This window comes from Bactrocera dorsalis, chromosome 4 (assembly GCF_023373825.1).
Source record: "Bactrocera dorsalis isolate Fly_Bdor chromosome 4, ASM2337382v1, whole genome shotgun sequence".
Lineage (NCBI taxonomy): Eukaryota > Metazoa > Arthropoda > Insecta > Diptera > Tephritidae > Bactrocera > Bactrocera dorsalis.
Genome location: NC_064306.1, coordinates 56,924,077 through 56,948,457, shown reverse-complemented (window position 1 = coordinate 56,948,457; position 24,381 = coordinate 56,924,077). Strand labels below are relative to the sequence as shown.

At 37.7% G+C, this 24,381-nt stretch overlaps 7 protein-coding genes across 7 annotated transcripts; all 7 read right to left on the bottom strand.

The window, feature by feature from the left end:
* Positions 1-3,207: 3,207 nt before the first annotated feature.
* LOC105224333 (uncharacterized oxidoreductase TM_0325) lies at positions 3,208-4,096 on the bottom strand. Its single transcript, XM_011202381.4, has one exon. The coding sequence runs from the start codon at positions 4,038-4,040 to the stop codon at positions 3,273-3,275; it is 768 nt and encodes a 255-aa protein (XP_011200683.3). The 5' UTR covers positions 4,041-4,096; the 3' UTR covers positions 3,208-3,272.
* Positions 4,097-6,039: 1,943 nt separating this feature from the next.
* On the bottom strand, positions 6,040-6,920 carry LOC105224332 (uncharacterized oxidoreductase TM_0325). Its single transcript, XM_011202380.4, has one exon. It carries the CDS (start codon positions 6,862-6,864, stop codon positions 6,097-6,099), a length of 768 nt encoding a protein of 255 aa, XP_011200682.1. The 5' UTR covers positions 6,865-6,920; the 3' UTR covers positions 6,040-6,096.
* A 580-nt stretch (positions 6,921-7,500) lies between these two features.
* Positions 7,501-8,394, bottom strand: LOC105224331 (uncharacterized oxidoreductase TM_0325-like). Its single transcript, XM_011202378.4, has one exon. The coding sequence runs from the start codon at positions 8,346-8,348 to the stop codon at positions 7,581-7,583; it is 768 nt and encodes a 255-aa protein (XP_011200680.1). The 5' UTR covers positions 8,349-8,394; the 3' UTR covers positions 7,501-7,580.
* Positions 8,395-11,066: 2,672 nt separating this feature from the next.
* On the bottom strand, positions 11,067-11,886 carry LOC125778346 (uncharacterized oxidoreductase TM_0325-like). Its single transcript, XM_049455431.1, has one exon. The coding sequence runs from the start codon at positions 11,836-11,838 to the stop codon at positions 11,071-11,073; it is 768 nt and encodes a 255-aa protein (XP_049311388.1). The 5' UTR covers positions 11,839-11,886; the 3' UTR covers positions 11,067-11,070.
* Positions 11,887-16,558: 4,672 nt separating this feature from the next.
* On the bottom strand, positions 16,559-17,399 carry LOC125778352 (3-oxoacyl-[acyl-carrier-protein] reductase FabG-like). Its single transcript, XM_049455440.1, has one exon. It carries the CDS (start codon positions 17,382-17,384, stop codon positions 16,617-16,619), a length of 768 nt encoding a protein of 255 aa, XP_049311397.1. The 5' UTR covers positions 17,385-17,399; the 3' UTR covers positions 16,559-16,616.
* Positions 17,400-20,289: 2,890 nt separating this feature from the next.
* LOC125778348 (3-oxoacyl-[acyl-carrier-protein] reductase FabG-like) lies at positions 20,290-21,494 on the bottom strand. The gene has a single exon (XM_049455433.1). The coding sequence runs from the start codon at positions 21,117-21,119 to the stop codon at positions 20,352-20,354; it is 768 nt and encodes a 255-aa protein (XP_049311390.1). The 5' UTR covers positions 21,120-21,494; the 3' UTR covers positions 20,290-20,351.
* A 1,554-nt stretch (positions 21,495-23,048) lies between these two features.
* Positions 23,049-23,958, bottom strand: LOC125778354 (3-oxoacyl-[acyl-carrier-protein] reductase FabG-like). Its single transcript, XM_049455442.1, has one exon. It carries the CDS (start codon positions 23,906-23,908, stop codon positions 23,141-23,143), a length of 768 nt encoding a protein of 255 aa, XP_049311399.1. The 5' UTR covers positions 23,909-23,958; the 3' UTR covers positions 23,049-23,140.
* Positions 23,959-24,381: the final 423 nt, after the last annotated feature.

Below are 24,381 nucleotides of genomic sequence, written 5' to 3'. Positions count from 1 at the left end.
AGGAGTTTAACCTGCTACAATATCCAGAACTCTTGTTTCTCGCGGCATCTCGAGCTCTTCGTGTGCGTTGGGTGGTGGTTTGACACCAAGTACGCCATTCACTGGAAAGGAGTCGGTGAAGGTGTTCTTTATACTTCTTAACTGGGAGCATAAGCGTCTCGCTGTGTAGGTGTTCAATAGGAGACATCAGGAAGCATCCTGTAGTAGTCCGGAGTGCAGTCTGAAGCTTCTTCATCTGCGCTGCACTGCATCCAGGGGACAATATAGGTGCGGTGTCGTTAAGGACCGACTGACAACAACAGCTGAGGTTGTTAATATATTTTTGCTTGCTGGGATATCTGATTTGTGTCAGATATAAGCAGTTGGGCCTAGCCCACTACTGCAGAGTGCTTCTGCCCTTATTGTCCATTCATCAGTTATGTATAGAATGTGATTAGATAAGGATGAGAGGGAAAGCACTCATGTAACTAAATTATAAATATTAAGAACTAGAAGTTAAATAGCTCTCAGAAACAGAGAGCAATCACATAAGTGTGCGAGTATTATTTTACAGGTACATAACAGCTCAATTGAAAAGTCGCCGGCCCAATATATAGAGCGCGTATATATATAAATTTGACAGCTGTTGGTTCATTAAAAAAATGGATAAAAAGGGGATTTGGAGTGTTCTTAATATACTGATTTTTGGGGGGAAACTACTTTCGAAGCTACGGTTACTTGGACTCTACACAGTGGAAGTCCTGTTACCGATTTAAATATCAAAAAAGTCTACAAAATTATTTTTAAATCGAAATTGAATGAATAGCAGACACTCTGAAGATAACAACTGAACATATACCTTCTATTATTCAGGAATATACATGTAATAAACCTGAGTTTTGGCGTCAACGCATAAAACATGTCACTATCGTTTCACTCTGAACTCCAATCGATAGTCATCTGAGGGGATTGTCCGCGTTGAACCGGCTCCAAAGCGCGGAAAAGTGGTAAGGTTATGGTGTCTGTAATTTGGAATGTGCTTCGAATAATTTTTACTGTCTAACTTCACATAGCGTTATTGGACCGCTTGAGAACGAAATCGCCGTAAGACGGCCACATTTGAAGAAAAAGAATGTGCTGTTTCATGAAGGCAATGCACCGAGTCACAAGTCCGTGCAAACGATGGCAACATTACATGAATTGGGCTTCGAATTGCTTCCGCATCTACCGTATTCTTCAGATCTGATCCTAGCGACTATTTCCTGCTCTCAGATCTCAAAAGAATGCTCGTTGGGAAGAAATTTTTATTGAATAAGGAGATGTTCGCCGAGGCCTACTTTGAAGCAAAGGACAAATCATACTACAAAAATTATCCTCGAAGGGAGCTAGCTGAGTGAAAACCTTTTGACCACAAATAACAAAATTCTATGCTAGTAATCTTAGCTAGAATACTGACCAAATTTCAAGATGAAGATATTGGTCTCAAAGCAACTCTACCAAAGTTACCGACGGTAATAGTCATCCAAAGTGTCCGAAAACACATCAGTCGGCCAAAAAGTTTTTTTCAGTATTTTTTGGAATTCCATGGAAGTTATTTCCATCAACTGTCTCGAACATAATAAAATTATCAGTTGCAACGACTGAACAGCGGCAACAAAGCTGGCTGTTAAGACACATGATTTTCAATTCATGTAGAACCATAAAAACTATGCGGAAATTTCACAATCAAACGTAATTGATGAGCATTATATTTAAGTATGTAGATGCATACATACATACATATTATACATAAAAATATTCTAGACTAAGCCCTCTTCAAAAAGTAGATTTCCTAGATCCATCAAAGCTGATAATATTTTTTTTTCAATTGTATATCTATAAATAAGTGGGTACTTGACATTTTTTTTCCTACGTGGTGTTCGTTATGCTATTCAACTAATAGCGTATAACTCGTACATACTTATATATGGACTATATTTTGTTATAAATGAAGGAGAGAAAGACCAAGCCTCAATCTCACTGGCTGCAGAATGGGAACGGATAAAAGCTCCATTGGCTTCTTGCGGTTAAATACTGGTTGGTTGTCAGCTCAGTAAGAATGCAATCGCAAGGTACTTCTAATCCAGGGTGAATCGTTAGAGGTCCACTGAGCTCTTCGCCCTCAGCAAAGTTCACCTTTCAATAATTTTAGAAGTTCTGACTGGATTCTGTTCGAAAAATTTACTGGGTGTCAGATCATCTTAACCTTTCCTTATTGAATGTTCCGCCTTTGCCAAAACGAGGCTAAAGCTTACCCTTTAGACTTCCAGCAGAAATAGTGGAAATAGAAATAAATTAGTTGCTATACAGATTGGTGAAAGGTGCAAGGCGCTTTGTCGATCTGATATACAACTGCATAAGTTCTTATCTGGTTTCACAAAATACCGTACAAATGGTCTAAGTGAACTATCAGTGAACTATCAGCTAACGCATTAGTCAATTACGCCGATAAAATTGAGTATTAAATATTAATATATTGATAGTATTTATCGCCTGAGTATTGAAATTCAGATGAAATTAGGCCAATATGGCATTTGATTGTCTTCGTCGTGTAATGAGTTCGAAACCTTATGTAGGCATAGTTTTATCGCGTTCCAAAATATCAGGTCTTTTGTTCATACATGTTGGATAGATTTTACGTTAAGCAAGAACCCACAGTCCCTTCGACGTTTCTTCTCGTGTCCTCGATGTAAAAAGCCGGTTCGAGCAGCAAAAGAGTACTCTTGTGAACTCGTCTCACTGGGTTATACAATATTTAATGTCACTTCAGGCATCTTAGTTTTGAAAACTTGTAGAAAAATTGATTTAGGTTTTTTTTTTTATCGGTACGTGCTTCTCTAAACAATTATTTATGTCGGTATTTCGAACTACCTTATAGACAGCTAATGAGTTATTGATTAGATTAGATTAGATAAGTAAATGAGTATTGCACTGCGACCTAGGGTCTACTGTGCCCTCTCCTAACTCACAACGTCTCAAGTAGCCCCAGCAAATTGATGATTTCCAATATACTAGGTTACTACTAGGCTAGGTGCTATTGAGGCGATGTGCTCCCTATTTGGAAACGCAGAGGAGTTAGTGATATCACTGATTATTTTTAGATATTTTAGATGATACTTAATAATAAAAAAATTAGATCAAGTAAGTTCAGCAAAAAAGAAAGTCAGGAAATCTATGAAAACACTGCGATTGATATTTAAATTTTTTATTTACTAGTATCTACATACATATAGATAACAATTTTTATTGCTTAATTAACGCGGACACATTGCATGCTTGCCACCGTCGATGGGCAGCGTTGCGCCCGTTATGAAGCTTGCGTTGCCACTAGCTAAGAATATAATAGCATCAGCTACTTCGTTTGGTTCTCCGACACGTCCAAGTGCATGTGTCTCCTTACAACGTTCCAAATATTCGTTGACACCCTCTGGCGATAAGCCACGTCGCCTATGAATATCTGTCATAATCACACCGGGATTTACGGCATTCACACGCACATTTTTCGATGCCAAATCCAAGGCGATACATCTGGTAAATTGATCCAGTGCTGCCTTTGAGGCGCAATAGGTGGAAACACCCGGAAATGAACGCAGGCCGGTAACGCTGGAGACATTCACTATATTACCTTGGGTCTTAAACAAATGTGGTGCGGCGTATTTAGTTAAAAGAAAAACAGCGCGCAAGTTTGTATTCATCACACGATCAAATTGATCGACATCAATATCCAAGATATTGCCAACCTCGAAAATACCCGCGTTATTGACCAACACATCCAGTTGTCCGAATCGCTCAATTGTCGAGTTTATAATGCGTTCCGCGTCCACTGTGATATCGGCGATAAGCGGTAGAAGTTCAGCTTTGCTGTTGGCTGCTTTACAGGCAGTTACGGAGACTTTTAAATTTGCTTCATTTCGTCCTACGAGCACCACTTTGGAATCTTGTTTGGCAAAGGCTACTGCGGCGGCGGCACCGATGCCTGAACTTGCTCCGGTTACAATTACAACTTTGCCGACCAAACTCATGGCGAAGTATTCGAACTCACGGCGTTAAATTAACTAAATTATGTGGGTAACGTAAATATTTATAGATTGTAGTTTATTATTTCGCTAGCAAAAATGACGCTCTCCCTACTAATAACGCAATGTCACAATGGATTATTACGCATATGACTAGATAGTATTGAGAGGGACTTGACTTGAGTGTTTATTAAGCATGTTAACTGCAATATTTCACAAAAAAAAAAACTAAATTAAAATTCTTACTAAGTATGTAATTCCGCAGTGACCTTGCATTTTATGACTTGCGCATTTTTGCATTTTATCTATCACACAGTATGGTATTTACAGCTGGAGCGCATCGCTTCTCCCACTTTTCTATTCACAGCTAGAAGTTAAATGGTTCTCAGAGACAGAGAACAATGCCAAAGCGTATGCGTTCATAACACCAGTTTACAGTGATCACAGTGTGACTGTGAGTTAGAGGCTGTTTGTTGCTAATTTTTGGTTGCTTGAACCAATATGAACCGAAAGGCCTAGTTCATACAGTTTTTTTTTTCAAATTTATTGTAATTTCAATTATAATGAGTAATAATAATAATAAGAAAACCAAAATGAGAGTAAAAATTATCTTAACACGTAAGATTCTTTGTGTTATAGTCAAGAGGTGTAGGGGTCAAACCATCACCATTTACTAAAATGACAAATATATGGAATACTTTTGAACTCAAATTCGATTCAATCAGACACCTCAAAAACCCCACAGACCTCTTATTACATCAATAGCAAATTTCTCTTTCAGCTTTGTTGAGTAGTGTAATTTCACCAATAGGTTTGAGTATGCATCTGTTCTCTATTTATATAGAGATAATTGTCTACGAGGTATGACAATTAAGTAATGAGACTGATTCCATTAAAATCGTATATTTGAAAATTATTCTACAACTCTGCCATCCCCTTCAAAGTAGTCCCTTGGGCAGCTATACAGCGATTCCAGCGCGTTTTCCATGCCTTGTAACATTTCTGGAACGCTTCGACTGGGTTGTCCGCGAGTACCCTCGTCACGGGCGCCTGTATGTCCGTAATCGACTCAAAATGGGTACCTTAGACCACCGATTTTGTTTTAGGAAACAAAAAAAATCACGTAGTGACATGTCGGGCGAATAAGGCGGCTGTTGCAACACGGCGATCCCTTTAGAGGCCAAATACTGGAACACGCTGAGGGCGGTGTGGTACGGCGCGTTATGGTGATGAAGGATCCAGTTACGAGCGATGTCTGGGCGGAGCATGTTGACTCGTTTTCGCAATCTTTCGAGTATTTGGCAATAGTAGACTTGATTCACAGTTTTCCCCGGTGGAACGAATTCTTTGTGGACGATTCCACGGCTATCAAAAAAGGCAATTGTCAATGTTTTCACCTTCGACTTGCTCATGCGAGCTTTTTTCGGCCGGGGGGCGCGCGGAGACAACCATTGTGAGCTTTGACGTTTGGTTTCCGGGTCGTATTGGAAAAACCAGCTCTCATCGCTTGTAATAACTCGATCAAACAGAGTGGGATCGTTTTCCACTTGTTCCAAACAGTCTTCTGCGACGGTCATTTCGTTTGCTCTTGATTTCGTTTTTTCATTTTTGACAGACATACTTGACGCTGCAGGCGAACTAAACAAGCTAGAGCGATGGTACATATATCAATGGAGAGGGGAGGAATGCCGAAAAAAGAGAAAGGAAATTTCAAGGTCACATGTTTACCACAAGCGCGGCAATAAAATCAGTCTCATTACTTAATTGTCAAACCTCGTATATTATGTTTCATATTGAGAACGAGCAATTTTTTTTGAGTAATCATATTTTTAGCCTATTCTAAGTGTTTTTCATATCTTTATTAGATATGCTAGCTTATCGGAATAATCTCAAGTGCAAAAGTAATCAAAATACAAACGGCTTTTTAGAATTTTTTATTGATATGAATGTAATTTAATACATTTCCGCAACAAATTAAACAACATATTATATGTCGTTTAATATATATAATTATTTTATTGCAAACTCTTTATTTTTACATATCTAAGTATCTTGAGAAATATTAACGTGGACACATGGCGTGTTTGCCACCATCGATCGGCAGAGTTGCGCCCGTTATAAAGCTCGAACTGTCACTAGCAAGGAAAATAATGGCATCAGCCACTTCTTTCGGTTCACCGACGCGACCCAATGCATGTGTAGTTTTTGAATGCTCCAAATATTTTGCATAATCTGCTTCCGACATTCCTAAGCGCTTATGGAACTCTGTTATGATAACACCGGGATTTACGGCATTCACACGCACATTTTTCGGCGCCAAATCCAAAGCGATACATCTGGTGAATTGATCCAATGCTGCTTTGGAGGTGCAATAGACCGAAGCACCAGGGAATGAACGCAATCCTGCAACACTGGAGACATTCACGATATTACCTTGGGTCTTCACGAGATGTGGTGCGGCATATTTAGTCAGCAAGAAGACCGAACGCACATTTGTATTCATCACACGATCAAATTGATCGACATCAATATCCAAAATTGAACCCATTTCACCAAAACCGGCATTATTCACCAACACATCCAACTGTCCGAACTTGTCAATTGTTGTTTTGATTATTTTCTCGGCATCTGTCGTTACATCAGCGGCGATTACTAGTAGTTCCACTTTGCTGTTGGCTGCTTTACAGGCCGCTTCGGTAGCCTTCAGATTTGCTTCATTACGTCCTGTGATCACCACTTTGGAACCATGCTGGGCAAAAGCCGTAGCTGCAGCGGCACCGATACCGGAACTTGCTCCGGTTACAATAACAACTTTACCAGCTAAACTCATTGCGATCTACTCAAACTCACTGCGTTGAAACAACTGAACCGACTGTGTATGAATCGGCTATTTATATTCACTCACAGCAGACATTATGGCTTGCTATTTCACCACTAATAATTCAATATATTTTGGTGGAGTGATAAGATAAATCGAAATGCCAAACTATCAATTTGTAGTCAATTGCACTGGAAATGGCTTCCTTAAATAAATATTTATACAAAATATAAGATTCAATAAGTTTTTAATGTAAGTAAACTAGAAGTATGCGGTTGCTCTACGTCAGATGTGTTCTGTCGGAGAATTCGCAAACAACTTGCAAAAGTAAAGAGAGAGAGAGACAGAGAGAGAGAGATAAAGAGAATTGCACACTCACAGCGGCGAAATTCTACTATGTATTCAATATTTATATAGAAATAGTTGTTTATTATTTACGTTTTTGTTTCAGCATTCTTCTATATAAATCAACATCTGGCAAATACAAAGTCAGTGCCAAGAGTATTATCATATCTATACGGTATTAGATATGTTAGCTTATTGGTATGGGTCTCAAGTGCCAATAATACTCCAAACACAAACGACTTTTCAGAAATTTTTGTTGATAGTAACCTAATAAGTTTCCACAACAAATCAAAAGTCATATAATTATTTTAGAGCACATTTTTATATGTATATATTTATTTAGGTACATTGTTAAAATCATTAAATTACATTTCTAAGTAATATTAACGTGGGCACATGGCATGTTTGCCACCATCGACCGACAGAGTTACGCCCGTTATAAAGCTTGAACTATCACTAGCAAGGAAAATAATAGCATCAGCCACTTCTTTCGGTTCGCCGACACGACCCAATGCATGCGTAGACTTCGAGTGCTCCAAATATTTAGCATAATCTGCTTCCGCCATTCCTAAACGTCTATGGAATTCTGTGACAATCACACCGGGATTTACGGCATTCACACGCACATTTTTCGGCGCCAAATCCAAGGCGATACATCTGGTGAATTGATCCAATGCCGCTTTGGAGGTGCAGTAGACAGAAATATTGGGGAACGAACGCAATCCTGCGACGCTGGAGACATTCACGATATTACCTTGGGTCTTAATCAGATGTGGTGCCGCATATTTAGTTAGCAGGAAGACCGAACGCACATTTGTGTTCATCACACGATCAAATTGCTCAACGTCAATATCCAGGATTGCACCCGATTCACCCACCCCAGCATTATTCACCAACACATTTAATTGTCCGAACTTGTCAATTGTTTTTTTGATAATCTTCTCAGCGTCTGTCGTAACATCGGCGGCGATAAGTAGTAGTTCCACTTTGCTGTTGGCTGCTTTACAGGCAGCTTCGGTAGCTTTTAAATTAGCTTCATTTCGTCCTGTAATCACCACTTTGGAACCGTGCTGGGCAAAGGCCTTAGCTGCGGCGGCACCAATGCCAGAACTCGCACCGGTTACAATAACAACTTTACCAGCTAAACTCATTGCGTTCTATTCAAGTTAACGACTTTGTAACAACTGTAGTACTATGTTTAACACGGCTATTTAAATACACACAAAGTGGCTTACTATTTCACCACTAATAATTCAATATTTTTTTCATCTATTGATAAGATAAATAGAGAGTCTTTTAAGCCAGTAGCACTTGAAATAGTTTTCCATAAATGGATATTATACGAATATTATAATGTATTTAAGCGTATAGGTATAAAATTCGACGAGTTTTTGATATAAATTGTTTGAAGTATGGATTTCTCTAATTTAAAAGTATTCGCAAAGAACTTGTGAAGGTATAGAGAGAGGTATAGACGCTTATCAAAATCGTGAACATATCTTCTACGCACAGCGAAGAAATTTTATTTGTTTAGCGTTCTATCTCCAAGACACAAATGTTTGCAAAGAGAGATGAGCGCTTATTACTTTTTTCTATTATTTATGTTGTTAAGAAATAGTAAAGAATGACTGCACTACTTTTAAATTAATATTCATATCTTGGCGAGTACTTGAGGAGCGAAGCATCATATTATTCTAATGTATTGTGGAAAGAAAGACATATCCTTAATGTTGTCTCTGATAACTCATGTTCATAACTATTTAAATAAGGGCTAATTAATGATGAACTTGTATCCACCAGCAGCTACTCACTAAACTACTTTTACACTCTCGGTTTATTTTTTCAATCTCTCAGAAAGGGAGATATAAGAAAATGTATATCTGTCATGTCAATAGGAGTTGGGAGCGTAAATGAATATTCTCTATGAACTGGCAACAATATAAAATATTGTAAAAATGTTGTAAAAATGTTAAGTTTCAAGCTTTCTCACAGTGGCATATGTTGGATGTCCCTTCCTTACAGCGCCAATGAAGAAATATAGGTCAGATAATTAGTAGCAGATGTCAACTGTCTTGTCATTGGAAATGAGAGAGCAATTTAAGGGGGTATTCTACTCTAGAATTTTGCAAAATTCGATTTTTTTTTCATACATTTAAAGTCCTCACTGATTAAGAATTTCTTTTGATTTTTTTTTCAGACCACCAGGAGAGTCAGGATCAATGTCACCAGGATGCGCCTTTTTTTTTACACCCTCTCTCCCGCCCTCTAATTATTTTAATTTTTAATATTTTTTTGGAAAATTTTTTTCTGTATTCTTAAGATATCAATAAAAATACCATACAAAAATGGATAGTAAAAATATTTTTGGTTTTTTTTTTTTAATAAAATTCAAAAAACTGCCCAAAATTTGATTTCTAGAGTAGAATACCCCCTTAACTAACCGACTTTGACAGTTGTCTGGAACGGGTAGGTTTTGACGTTTGGCAATTGGAACGGCAAAATTCGAATTCTAACAAGAATATACAGGTATCCCTCGAATAGCACGGTACTTGAGTTGCACGAAATCTCGAATAGCACGGTTAAAAATTGCGACAACCCTCGAATAACACGTGGTTCGAATTACACGAAGCCGCGAAAATTCCTTTTAAAAATTGAAATTTAAGGATCCTCTACCTCTTCAAGGAAAAACAAATCAATCTTTGGAGAGTGACAGTGGTTGAACATATGTAATTTAAAAATTATTGCGTTTATAAAGTTTTACCTTTTAAATTTCAAATAACACGATTTCGAATAACACGGAACCAGTTAACCGTGTTATTCGAGGGATACCTGTATATGCATGGAGTAATTTGTTGTGGCCGCTCAAGATCATTTATCAAAAATGTAAAACATTGAAAATAAAGAAATTGCGAAATTTGAATGTAATTGATAGTAGTTAGTAGAACATATACTGGCAGGAGTTAGAGTGCCCTATGCCATCTTTTAGACAGTAGAGATTTACTCAAGATGTGAAGATAGTTTCGAGATATAAACATTTGACAAACGTAAATAGAAGCCCTGCCAAACTTCTTTAGGCTAGATCAAGACCGGAACTAAAAGTTAAAGTTGTTTTTATTTATCTTAATTTTCGGCTTAATTGTGGAAGGCTATAAGTTAACGGTATATTGTGGGCCTGACAGTGATCTGATTTCGATTAATTTCCAATACTTTTAACTATCTTCTACAATACCTACTTTTTCTGGTACCGAGGTATGTGAGGATATCTACAATTTTAGTTTCAGTTTGCATAAAAGTACAGACGGAGGGATAGACAGACAATCGGTCAGAACTCAACTCGTCTTGTCATGTTGATTATTGATGTATACATATATCATTATATATCTATATCTTAATTTTAGGTTCTATAAACAACCGTTGGATGAACCTAAATACATATATGCTCTGAAGCAATATCTTGCGAGCGTACGCAAATGTAATCACACTGGTGCATGTTTATTTCCAAACGACTTTTCATTTCATGACCTACACAATTTCGCATTGTTTGTACAAAACAATATTTACAGTTTGTGAGCATCGCTACTCTCAGTTTTCTTTCTAAACCAGATGGCTCTCAGAAAAGAAAATGCCAAAACATATTCGTTGAAAATTTCTCCCCTAAGCTTTAACAGAAGCATTTTACATAAACAGACTTGCTTTTATTTTGTATCAGAATGAGAGAGAAAATGTCTCCGCTGGTCACAGCGCACAAAATACAACCGGCGTTTTAGACATTTTTTAACATGAATGTAACCTAATAAGTATCCACAACAAATCAAAAGACATTATTTTAAATCATATTTTTTATTTTTATATATCTATCTATTCTAAGGAATATTAACGCGGGCACATGGCGTGTCTACCACCATCGATCGGCAGAGTTGCGCCCGTTATAAAGCTCGAACTGTCACTAGCTAGAAAAATAATGGCATCAGCAACCTCCTTTACAACGCCGACGCGACCCAGTGCATGCGTAGTCTTCGAATGCTCCAAAAATTTAGCATAATCTTCCGCCGACATGCCTAAACGCGTAAGAATATTTGTAACAATTACGCCGGGACTGACAGCGTTGACACGCACATTCTTAGGTGCCAAGTCCAAGGCAATACATCTGGTGAATTGCTCCAGTGCTGCTTTGGACGAACCATAGACCGAAAGACCAGGGAATGAGCGCAATCCTGCGACGCTGGAAACATTCACGATATTTCCTTGGGTCTTCACAAGATGTGGTGCCGCATATTTAGTCAACAGGAACACCGAACGCAAATTTGTATTCATCACACGATCAAATTGGTCGACTTCAACATCCAGGATTGAACCCGATTCACCCACACCGGCATTATTTACCAACACATCCAACTGTCCGAACTTGTCAATTGTTGCTTTGATAATCTTCTCTGCGTCCGTCGTTACATCAGCGGCGATGAGTAGTAGTTCTACTTCGCTGTTGGCTGCTTTACAGGCAGTTTCCGTTGCCTTCAGATTTGCTTCATTTCGTCCTGTGAGCACCACTTTGGAGCCCTGCTTGGCAAAGGCCTCAGCTGTGGCGGCACCTATGCCGGAACTTGCTCCGGTTACAATAACAACTTTACCAGCTAAACTCATTGCGATCTATTCCAACTTACTGCGATGTAACAACTGGAGTGGTGTGTCTAAATCGGTTATATATATACCAACAAATACAGGCAGGTTGGCTTGCTATTTCACCACTAATAATTCAATTAATTCGGGATGATTGATAAGATAAAAATTGAGCGAGTGCATAAATGTGCCATAAATATCAACTTTACGCTCAGCTGCACTATTTTGTAGTTTACATACATATATTCATATCTTGCCCTGGCCCTGATACGGAAAATCCCGATTACTAATAAGTCTCCCGATTGCTTAGTAGAGCTTCAAAACAATCGATGGGACTATTGATAATATCGATAGTTTTATGTTTGTCTCAATATGGATGGTTTATTTGGACTCTCGATTGTCGACTGTCGATTGGTTGTGCTTTAACTATATTTACTAACAATTTTCATACAATTGCAGAATTTCACCTAAAACGAGTAAAGGCTACATAATGCCATAGACTAGTTATATCAAATGTGCAGTCTATTATTGGGCAACATCCTAGCAAGTCACGGTTACAAAGACTCCAATGCATTGAAGGAATTACCGCAGAAACCCACACGTAAGAAAGGGATGAACGATCACACTTACGCAAGAGTTTCGGTTAGCATTGTCAATTGGGTCTTCAGAAACTCACTGAAATTTTAACAAAAATCTTTGATTATTTTGATGTTATACAAACTCAGAATGTCTTTACATACGAGCACAATTTGTGTTGTTTATAGTAACTTAAAATATTCATCTCGAACAAAAAATGGAATGAGATCGTGAACATTTCCGCGCGATTCTTTTTTACAACTTTTGACGTGAATTAACTCATTAACTTCATTCAATTATGAAGCTCCATCAAGGACCAGTGTTTATTGATGGTACGGTAAAAAAGGAAGGACCATCAACAGCGACTATAACACAGCGTTATTAGATCGTTTGATGGACGAAATCGACAGCCGCATTTGAAGAAAAAGAAACTACTGTGTCACCTAGACAATGCGCCTTGTTACAATTCAGTGAAATCGATGACATAAATCCATGAATTGGACTTCGTATTGCTGTATTCTCCAGACCTAACCGCCAGCGACTATTTCCAGTTCACAGATCTCAAAAGTATGCTCGCTGGGAAGACATTTTCGTCGAATGAACAAGTAATCGCCGAAACTGAGGCCTAGTTTGAAGGAAAGAACAAATCGGGCTACAAAAATGGTATCGAAAAGTAGGTCGCTATATTCGGTGTACCATCTTTGAAGGCAACTATGTTGAATAAAAAAAAAAATGAATTTTGCTCAAAAATGTGTTTTACTGAGGCAGGCCGAGGAGTTTTCAATTGACAGGTTATCTTCAACTTTATTTATCATTCCTTTGGCCATTGTGGGACTTTACCTACAACACTGCTGGACAGCATCTTTTTCCGCCAAAGCTTTTTTTAGCAAGTGTCACATAGCACCCCAGACTGAAGTCCTAAAATTATTGATTCTCGTTCTATGATTTTATTGCGGCGATTTATAAGATTTTCTCACAATGTTTTGGTGTGTTTGGTAGAGGCGAAATGGGTATGTAAGGCGATAAATCATTATTTTGGCTAGCAGTGTTTTTTAATTGACATGCATTAGAGTTGAAACATTCCGTTAATGTTGTTAGCAAATTTTACTACATTTATTTATTGGAGGAGAGTTGCTTCTTTTCACAACTAGAAGTTAAATGGCACTCAGAGACAGAGAACAATGTTAAAGCGTATGCGATGACAATTTCGCCGATAAATTTGAGTAAATGCATGTATGGTGCATTCCACTGTTACGTACAGACAAGTTCAACTATATTACATATAGCACTTAATTGTTTTATCAGATATATATATTTTTTCTCTAATTTAATAGATTATATACTAGTCTTTAATAGTGCGAAGAAACATTTAAAAAAAGTCATGAAATACTGAAGAAAAATGCAAACAACCCACGTCACGTACGGGACACATCAAGTCAACCAATATTCGAAATCGTTAGAGTTTTATTCAGATTTCAGCGAATATATTACAGGTGCACAAAAAGTGTCTTCGAAGGAAATTATAACTAAGAATCAAGCTTGCTACTAGCGAAAAAAAAATATTAATTAAAACACATATTTATAATTCAAAAACATTTTTTTTATATTTGTCACTTACAGACAAGTCGCGTCACGTACGGGACATAGTTCAACTTAAATCTATATTATATGTAAACATCAATATGTAAATACAGTTTTGTCTTGGGAAAGGCAATGTTTTCTGCACTCCACAACTTTCTCGACAGTTTTAATAAAATGGAAGTTGGAAATTCCAGTTATCGCTTTGGCATTGTCCCACGGCGATGCACTTTTAATCCTTTCATAAATTTCAGAGGATGGCACATAAATCACACGGGTTTTTGTGACTAATTGAGAAGCTAAATCAGAAAAGTCCTTGGCTGATTGGACAACAACATGTTCATTTTGGCTCATCATTTTCTCTCTTACAAGTCTTTTGATATTTCCGCCAACTCCGTCCATCACACCTTTTCCATGCGATGTAGCAAAATATTTCCAATAAAAGGGCCTTTTGTACTTTTCGCTCAACATTGATGTTAGTTTAACCATATAACGGTTCTTAAATTCCGATGAAGGGCCGTCACTCCAAATAATTTCCGCTGAAGGTAAGTCTTCATTTTCTTTATGCATCAAGTCAAACAACTTAGTGATGAAAACAAAAACTGTATCCTTGTCTTTCGAATTTGCATCTGAGCATATAAGATATGTTTGGCAATTGCCTTTGTAAAAACTTGCAGCAGTAAATAAAAGAACACTTGTTCGTGACCAGAGTGCGCTTTGAACTTCATTCTGGTATTCACAGCCAAAAGACATCGCAAAATCAACTTGAAGGATTCGCACATTTTCATTGCGTTGGTCTTTTTGAAATTCACCGGCTTGAACTCGTTTTAAATTAACATGCTTCATCATAATATGGATAGAATCAATCAATTTTTCTTTAAGTTCACCTGAACTTGTTTCGTGGTTTACTAAACGGAGTTTATTTTCTGAGTTTTTTTCCCATTCTTTCCATACACAGATTGTACTTAAATCCATAGAAATTAATATTTTTTTTCCATCAGAACAAGTATCACATTCATTTTTCCAGCACTTCGAATCCAAAGAAGGATCACATAAAATCATAGTCCACCAGTCGTTACAATAATTTTGTTTCAAACCTTTCAATTTGAACATAAAATTTTCATGAGTTAAACATTTGCATTGGTCTGAAGGTGTGTCTTTCATTAGCAAAACGTTTTTCGGTCTTAGACTACAAAATTTTGAAAATCCAATTTCGATATTAGGAAAAAATTCTTTAAAAATGCAAAAGGCTTCTCGTAGGTATAAAGTCAAATAATGCTTTTGACACTTCTTCTTAATGCCGTTTTCCCAAACAACGATGAAATCATTTGCGCCTGGGCAGGTATACACAATATCCGGACGATAGTAAAATGCTTTCACATCGTCATAACGTGTATCGTCACCTGATGTGCTAATGTTTGGGCTTTCTGGTAGAGCAATGTCCATTTTACGCGCTAGTTCTGTAAAAACCACTTTTTTCTTTCTTGGTGATTGAGGCAGTGCTTTTAGAGCCTTTTGAACAGCTTTAAATAAAGTCTGTTACGACTTGTACGGAGATTCAGTACTTACAGGAGAATCAGTAGGAATTTTAAGTTCAACCCGCTTTTTTGCCCTTTGCAATCTCTTCTTATCCCTTTCCTTAAGTAAAATTGCTTTTAACTCACCTTGAGAAAGATTTTCTGCTTTTCGTTTACGAAGCTCACGCAATCTTTTAGTCTCATTAGCGGTAAAGTTTGGATTTTTCTCTTTTTGCTTTTCTCGAAATTTTCGCATGCGGCTAGCACTGGTTGATGGTTGCTGGTCGCTCATTTTTGCGTTATTGAGATTTGCAGTACAAAAAAGGGCTTTGTTTATTACAAACGCCAGTAAAAGTTGAAGATGTCAGATAACTTATTCTTTGGCGTCACGCACAGACACTTTATTATCACCAAGAATATATTGTAAGCAAAGCGATTTCAAACAAAATTGTTTCACTAGTTTTTAGATCGCTAAAAGTTAGCTGTTAACAGAAAAATTCAATTTGTATAGTCGACTTGTTTTACAATTATTAATAGAAAAAGGAATTAAGCGTCACGTATGGGACATCGAAACTTACCTTTCCGTTATGATTAATTTCTTATCAAAAAAACACTTAACCAAAAAAATTAGTATGCAGTTAAATATAGCGGACCATACACTATAACTAAGAACAGAAATCCAGTTTCTATCTGATAAACAATAGCGGCAGCGACCTCGCAAAAAGTTGTGTAAAGACTAATGAAAAAATCCGACTTGTTGTTACTCTCAATAAATAACGGTATTTATAAAATATGAGACATACTCACTACAACTTTTGTAAATTATTTTAGACGAGAACATAGCCTCACTATGTACGGGCAATAATATATAAAAAATGCATATTTGAAAAACAGTTCAGAGGTCCACTTTTTCATGGAATGCTTCGTATGTAGATATGCTAGCTTATCGGTATGGTCTCAAGTGCACATAATACTCAAAATACAACCGGCTTTTCAGAAATGTATTATGTTAACATGAATGCAACTTAATAAGTTTCCTCAACAATTCAAAAGGCACATAATTATTTCAAACCATATTTTTTTATTTTATATATTGCTATATATCTATCTATCTATATATTCTAAGAAATATTAACGCGGACACATGGCGTGTCTGCCACCATCTATCGGCAGAGTTGCGCCCGTTATGAAGCTCGAACTGTCACTAGCAAGGAAAATAATGGCATCGGCTACTTCATTGGGTTCGCCGACACGGCCCAATGCATGCGTAGTCTTCGAATGTTCCAAAAATTTAGCATCTTCCTCATCCGAGAAGCCAAGACGCTTATGGAATTCGGTCACAATCACACCGGGATTTACGGCATTCACACGCACATTTTTCGGCGCCAAATCCAAGGCGATACATCTGGTGAATTGATCCAGTGCTGCCTTAGAGGTGCAATAGACTGAAATACCTTCGAACGAACGCAAACCGGCAACGCTGGAGACATTCACGATACTACCTTGTGTCTTCACGAGATGTGGTGCGGCGTATTTGGTGAGCAGGAAGACCGAACGCAAATTTGTATTCATGACAAGATCAAATTGATCGACATCAATATCCAAGATAGAACCCCATTTACCCATACCGGCATTATTCACTAACACATCCAATTGTCCAAACTTGTCGATTGTTGTTTTGATAATCTTCTCAGCGTCTGTTGTTACATCAGCGGCGATTACTAGGAGTTCCACATTGCTGTTGGCTGTTTTACAGGCCGCCTCAGTAGACTTTAGATTAGCTTGATTTCGTCCTGTGAGCACCACTTTGGAGCCCTGCTTGGCAAAGGCTTCGGCTGTGGCGGCACCTATGCCGGAACTTGCTCCGGTTACAATAACAACTTTACCAGCTAAACTCATGGTGATCTACCTAAACTCACGGTGTTGAAACAACTGAACTGCTGTATGTAATTCAGCTATTTATATACAAACAAATAAAGTGGCTTGCTATTTCACCACTAATAATTCAATATTTCGGCACAGTGATTAGATATATACTGAGTGGGTGGAAACAGCTACACTTTTTTTGTAGTTAATATTCATATCTTGATCGAATAATCACTCTGCATTATCTCATACTAATAAATTGTGAAATCAAAAATAAAATTTTGTTTCTAATAGTTTATGTCCATTAACCCTCATCGAGACCAACGGGTCTGGCCAGGCATATTTTGTTTTTAAATGTTATTTAAATATATTTAGAGTGTAGCAAACGACTTGCGCTTCTAGGTAGCTTCCTAGAATTTTATAGTCTATAGAATTCAGAAAAAAAATTCAAGAATATCGTATCGAAAAGGACGAAAAAAAGGATATTATAATATTACACCTTAGTCGAGACCAATGGTGCTTGGCTAGACCCCATATATTTTGTATGAAAATATATGAACTTTGGTAAGTTTCTATCACTTCGCACGGTTGATTTATCTGTTTTCATGTTCGTTACATGTCCAAATTGGTTTGTATGTTCATCTGGGTCAAATACTTTAGCCGTTAAAGCGTTTCAAAGTTAAGAAAAATGTAATTTTTCTCAAAATGTTACATTTTTTGTGAACGCTATTGCCACGCCAAGCTTGAACAAGGCAGTCAATTTGATTTCAGTCAAATCGAGAGATAAGAAATTTCAAAAATGTATCTATATTGTACATATATGAGCGTAAATACAATACGTATTTTCATACAAATGTATGTAAACACATAGGGGCCTAGCCAAGCTCCATTGGTCTCGACCAGGGTTAAAGTAGTTTACTTTAATTAAAATTAGCTCATCAACGTTTTGCCACTAGTAGCTACTCATTAAATGATTTGATAGTTTACGCTCTCGATTTATATATTACGTTTTATTCGCTCGGAAAGCGTTAAGCTGTTATACGGTGATAAAAATATGTATAACTTGCAAAATTTAGGTAACTCAACGGACTGGCATTCTAAGATGTTCAAGTGAGATCGCGGCTAGGATCGACCTCTTAACCCAAACTAACTCTAGAAAACTTGTTCAGCCAATTTCTTAAAGTTATTGACCTGATATTGATTAATATATGAGGTGCGTTCCCAAGTAAACAAGACTTTTTGAATCCAGCGCCCCCTGGAGGGCGACTACTATTTTTATCGATTGTCCAGTGAGAATTTCATGACATTTAATTGATTGGAAGTGAAGTTATTGCGTTTTAAGTGTTAGCATGTTATCGCTGCGAAAATGAGCTTCGAACAAAGAGCCAACATTAAACCGAAAACATTTACGAAACGTTTCAATTGATGAAACAAGTTTATGGCGATAGTTGCCTATCCCGTAGCAGAGCGCACGAGTGGTTTCAACGTTTTCAAAGTGATCGTGAGGACATAAATGACGATCAACATGTGGGCTAATCAAAATCCGTGATCACCGGAAATTGCCTTGAAACTGTGCGCGAATTCAACAAAAATCAGCCGAGATCATCACTGAAATTTATGGAAATGGAATTGAACATCTCCAAAACATCGATTTATCGCATTTTGACCGAACATTTGGCTTTGTTTTTGTTTTGACTTGTTCCGCACAAATTGACTGACGACCAAAAATTGCTCAGGATCCAATCATCGATCGACACTTGTGACCGATTATTTGACCAAAAATCACATTTTAACCATTAACCACTTCCCGTATTTACCTGGTATGACACCGTGCGACTTCTTTCTTTTCGAAAAAAAGCATTTGCCTATGAAAGGAAACGTTATGCAGACGTAGAGGCCATTCAAAATTCTTGCATCGGCATACTGGCGCCATACCGTCTAGAAGGCTAAAACTCTCGTTCGACAGGCTTTTGGATCGTCCAAAAAGCTGTATTGAAGCAGAAGGAGACTATTTTGAATAAAATAAATTGATTTTGTCGAAAAAACAGTTTTTTTAAGCCCTTTTTAGGTGCTACAAACAACCGTTAGGGGTGAAAACACACGTAGGGAAAGTTTATGTTTGGGGATGCTTCACAAAACAAGGATTTGGTAACAACAATATTAACCAGATATGTGGTTTGGGCACGACTCAATACAGCGTTGTCCTTTGTGCAGCAACTGGAGAGCATAAAACTGGTTAGCTTCATTGGATTGATGAGAACCCGGTCAAAAACGTTTAGACACTTATAACCTAAAATATATTTGGGCAATATGGCGAAATTTAACACAGTCATATGCTGAAAAATTAGTCAATAGCATGTATTTTCGTGGTTAGGAGATTATAAAAAAGGTGGAGACTGCACGATTCATTACTATTTTAGCGGATTGAATAAATAATCATTTTATAATTTTGAATTTTTTGGACTTTTTTTAAGATCGCATTGTATCTACATCACAATATTTACAGTTTGAATGTATCGCTACGATACAAATGGCCAAGTGGCTCTCAGAGATAGAGAACAATGTCAAAGCGAATGCGCTGATAGTTTCACCGCTTGGTTTGAGCAGATGTACATACATACATATGTATACTAGTATGCAGATGTAAATACCTATGAATGTAGAAATAATTGTTTCTGTTTTGTATTAGATTGTGAGCGAACAGTTTTTGTTTCCGCAATCTTCCATATCAATCAACATGTGGCAGAAATAAAGCCTATGAAAAGAGTATTATTATATCTGTATGGTATTAGATATGTTAGCTTATTGGTATAGGTCTCAAGTGCTATTAGTAGTCGAAAAATATATTTTATAGAACTTATTACTAACATCATTCATTTCTCAACGAAACAAAAGCCAGATAATTATTTTAAGGCATATTTTTATTTACATACATATGTATATACATATGTATATATTATGAGTATGTTTAATTATACTAAATTATATTTGTAAAAACTATTAACGCGGGCACATGGCGTGTTTGCCACCATCGATGGGCAGAGTTGCGCCCGTTATGAAGCTCGAACTGTCACTGGCAAGGAAAATAATGACATCAGCTACTTCCTTCGGTTGGCCGACGCGACCCAATGCATGCGTAGATTTCGAATACTCCAAATGTTTTACATAATCTTCTTCCGATATGCCAAAACCCTGATAGAATTTTGTCACAATCAAACCAGGATTTACAGCATTCACACGCACATTTTTCGACGCCAAATCCAAGGCGATACATCTGGTGAATTGATCAAGTGCTGCCTTGGATGTGCAATAGACCGAAAGATCACTGAATGAACGCAATCCTGCGACGCTGGAGACATTCACGATATTACCTTGGGTCTTAATCAGATGTGGTGCGGCGTACTTAGTGAGCAGGAAGACCGCTCGCACATTTGTATCAAATATTCTGTCATATTGATCGACGTTAATATCCAAGATTGAACCGCCTTCACCATAACCGGCATTATTCACCAACACATCCAACTGTCCGAACTTGTCAATTGTCGAGTTTATAATGCGTTCCGCATCAACTGTGACATCAGCGGTGATGAGTAGTAGTTCCACTTTGCTGTTGGCTGCTTTACAGGCAGCCTCGGTAGCCTTCAGATTTGCTTCATTTCGTCCTGTGAGCACCACTTTGGAACCCTGCTTGGCAAATTCCTCAGCTGTAGTGGCACCAATGCCGGAACTCGCTCCGGTTACAATAACAACTTTGCCAGCTAAACTCATTGCGATCTATTTAAATTCACTGTGTTGAAGGAACTGAACCGCTGTGTCTTTTTCGGCTATTTATATTCACTCAAAGCAGACATTTTGGCTTGCTATTTCACCACAAATATGTATTTCCAATTTTTTTTTGGCTGATTGATAAGATGTGTATAAATTGCCCCACATATCAACTTTTTGATCAGCTGCACTTTTTCTTGTAGAGTATATTCATATCTTGGCAGGGCCCTAGCGGCGCGGAGGATCACGTTCCAATATATTTTCGTTAATAAATTGTGAAATTAAAAATGATTTTTTTTGTATATACTCTCGTTCATAAACTGCTTATGTGGCTAATTAAAATCAACTGATGGACGCTTTGCCTCTAGTAGTTACTCATTAAACGATTTAACAGTTTGCACCCTTGCTTTATACTTTGTAGTTGCCAGAAAAGAGTTGGGTTTCTAGTCAGCGATTAGAATTTGTATAACTCTCATGTCATTAGCAGTTGAGAGCGTAAATGAATATTTTGTTTGATCTGCCAACGATTTAAAATGTTATGAAACTGTTACAAAAATGTTTAATTTCAACTCTCACTGGAGAATATCCATTCTTGCATTGCTGTTAGCGCCACTGAAGCAAAAAAGATATTAGCAGCAGAGTAGAGTAGCAGAACATATGGAACGGCCTGCTAAATTTGTTTAAGCTACCACTTGAACCACTTTGAAGGGAATCCGGGGTAGCGCTAATATCCGTCGGCTTTATTTTTGCCATCAATATACATTGGCAGCCAAAAGAACATGCACGAGTACTCCCAGCATGCGATAACATACGTGTGGAATTATGGGTCGCAGTCAATCAGCAAATCATCACGATGTCAAAGCACGGCTTTTCAAACAACAGCTACTATGTTTGACTTACTACTTTATCTGGAAGCAACGTATGTACATATGTATATATGGTGTTGTTAGATGCTGTATGTACTCTGTTGGGGGGCAAAAAAGAGGTTTTTCGCACGCACACATTCTTCTTTGGATGGTGGATGGTGGTTACACCAGTTGAAATTGATGAAATTATTTCTGCGGAAAATCTTAATCCAGAGATAGATCCAGCATTATACGATGTGGTGAAAACCAATATGGTTCATGGACCTTGCGGACACCACAATCCCACTTCGGTGTGTATGTCGGACAATAAATGCACGAAACACTAACCACGTGCTTTTCTTTCGGAAACGCAAACTGGAAACGATGGATATTTACTCTATCGGCGTAGCTCACCAGACGACAATGGCAGAACATTTAGCATTCATCTTAGAGGAGTGAATATCGAAGTTGACAACACATTGGAATTTCTAAATTCTTTGGTCAGGCTTGGTATGCCGCATCTTTTGTGTCTCAAAGTTGGATCTGTCATTATTATGTTTCGCGATCTTCATGCGCCGAAACTGTGTAATGGAACCCGACTGATTGTGACGCACCTATCGAATACAAGGGCGCAGAATGCTTGATTATACGAATTTCGTTGAGTTCCAACGATTTGCCATTTCAGTTCAAACCTATTCAGTTTTCAGGGAAACTGCATTTGAAATGATAATGCACAGGACACCAGGAAAGTCGCTAGAAGTGTGTGGCATAAATCTGGAAGTGACATGTTTTTCACACGGCCAACTATACGTGGCGTGTTCACGAGTTGGAGAACCATCTTCTCTGTACATTTACGCGCCGGAGCAGAAACCAAAAAATGTTCTTTATTAAGTAGCGTTACATTGGAAAAATGTAGAAAAATCGCAAATAGATAATTTTCAACACAATATAAATTCAACCTTCTTTGCATTTCAAACACAGAACAACGCCTGTGGGGTCAGCTAGTAGTTTACAAAATACAACCGACTTTTCAGAAATTTTTGTTAACATGACAGTGATTACCTCAACAATCAAAAGATCTTATAACTATTTTAAAATATATTTTTAGTTACATTTATCTATAATATATGTATATATAGGAATAAGTTTAAACATACTAAATCACATCTGTCAGAAATACTAACGTGGGCACGCGGTTTGTCTGCCACCATCTATCGGCAGAGTTGCGCCCGTTATAAAGCTCGAATTGTCACTGGCAAGGAAAACAATAGCGTCGGCCACTTCCTTCGTTTCGCCAACGCGACCCAATGGATTCGTAGTCTTTGATTGCTCCACATATTTAGCATAAACTTCTTCCGATATGCCTAAACCCTGATAGAAGTTTGTCACAATCAAACCAGGATTTACGGCATTTACTCGCACATTTTTCGGCGCCAAATCCAACGCAACACATCTGGTGAATTGATCCAATGCTGCCTTGGACGTGCAATAGACAGAAAAGCCAGCGTTTGCACGCAATCCTGCGACGCTGGAAACATTCACGATATTTCCTTGGGTCTTAATCAGATGTGGTGCGGCGTACTTAGTGAGCAGAAAGACTGAACGTAAATTTGTATTCATAACACGATCAAATTGATCGACATTAATATCCAAAATTGAACCGCCTTCACCATAACCGGCATTATTCACCAACACATCCAACTGTCCGAACTTGTCAATTGTTGTTTTGATAATCTTCTCGGCGTCCGTCGTTACATCGGCGACGATGAGTAGTAGTTCCACTTTGCTGTTGACAGCTTTACAGGCCGCCTCAGTAGACTTTAGATTTGCTTCATTTCGTCCTGTGAGCACCACTTTGGAACCCTGCTTGGCAAATTCAACAGCTGTGGTGGCGCCAATGCCGGAACTTGCTCCGGTTACAATAACGACTTTACCAACTAAACTCATGGTGATCTATTCAAACTTACGACGTTGTAACAACTGGAGTGCTATGTCTAATTCAGCTATTTATATGCAAGTAAAGTGCCTTGCTATTTCACCACTAATAATTTAATAGTTTTAGGCTTATTGATAAGATAAATATTGAGCGGGTGCATGTAAGAGTCATACATCACAACTTTTTGGTCAGCTGCTCTATTTCGAAGTTTTCATTCGTACGTTTTCCACTATTAGCTATTCATTAAACGGGTTATAAAATTAAGGAACATATTTTTCGCATACTAATACTCGTGTGTAACCGGATGCTAATAACGGACTATACTAAATCATTACTTTCGTTATACCTGAATTTTTAGGCTACCGTTTGACTATATGCTGTAAGATATGCTAACAAAATAAGTTAATCAATTTTTTTTAGATGTGCTGTAGTTGATTACCGACATTGCCTAAACAAATTTAACAGGCTGTTGCATATGTTCTGC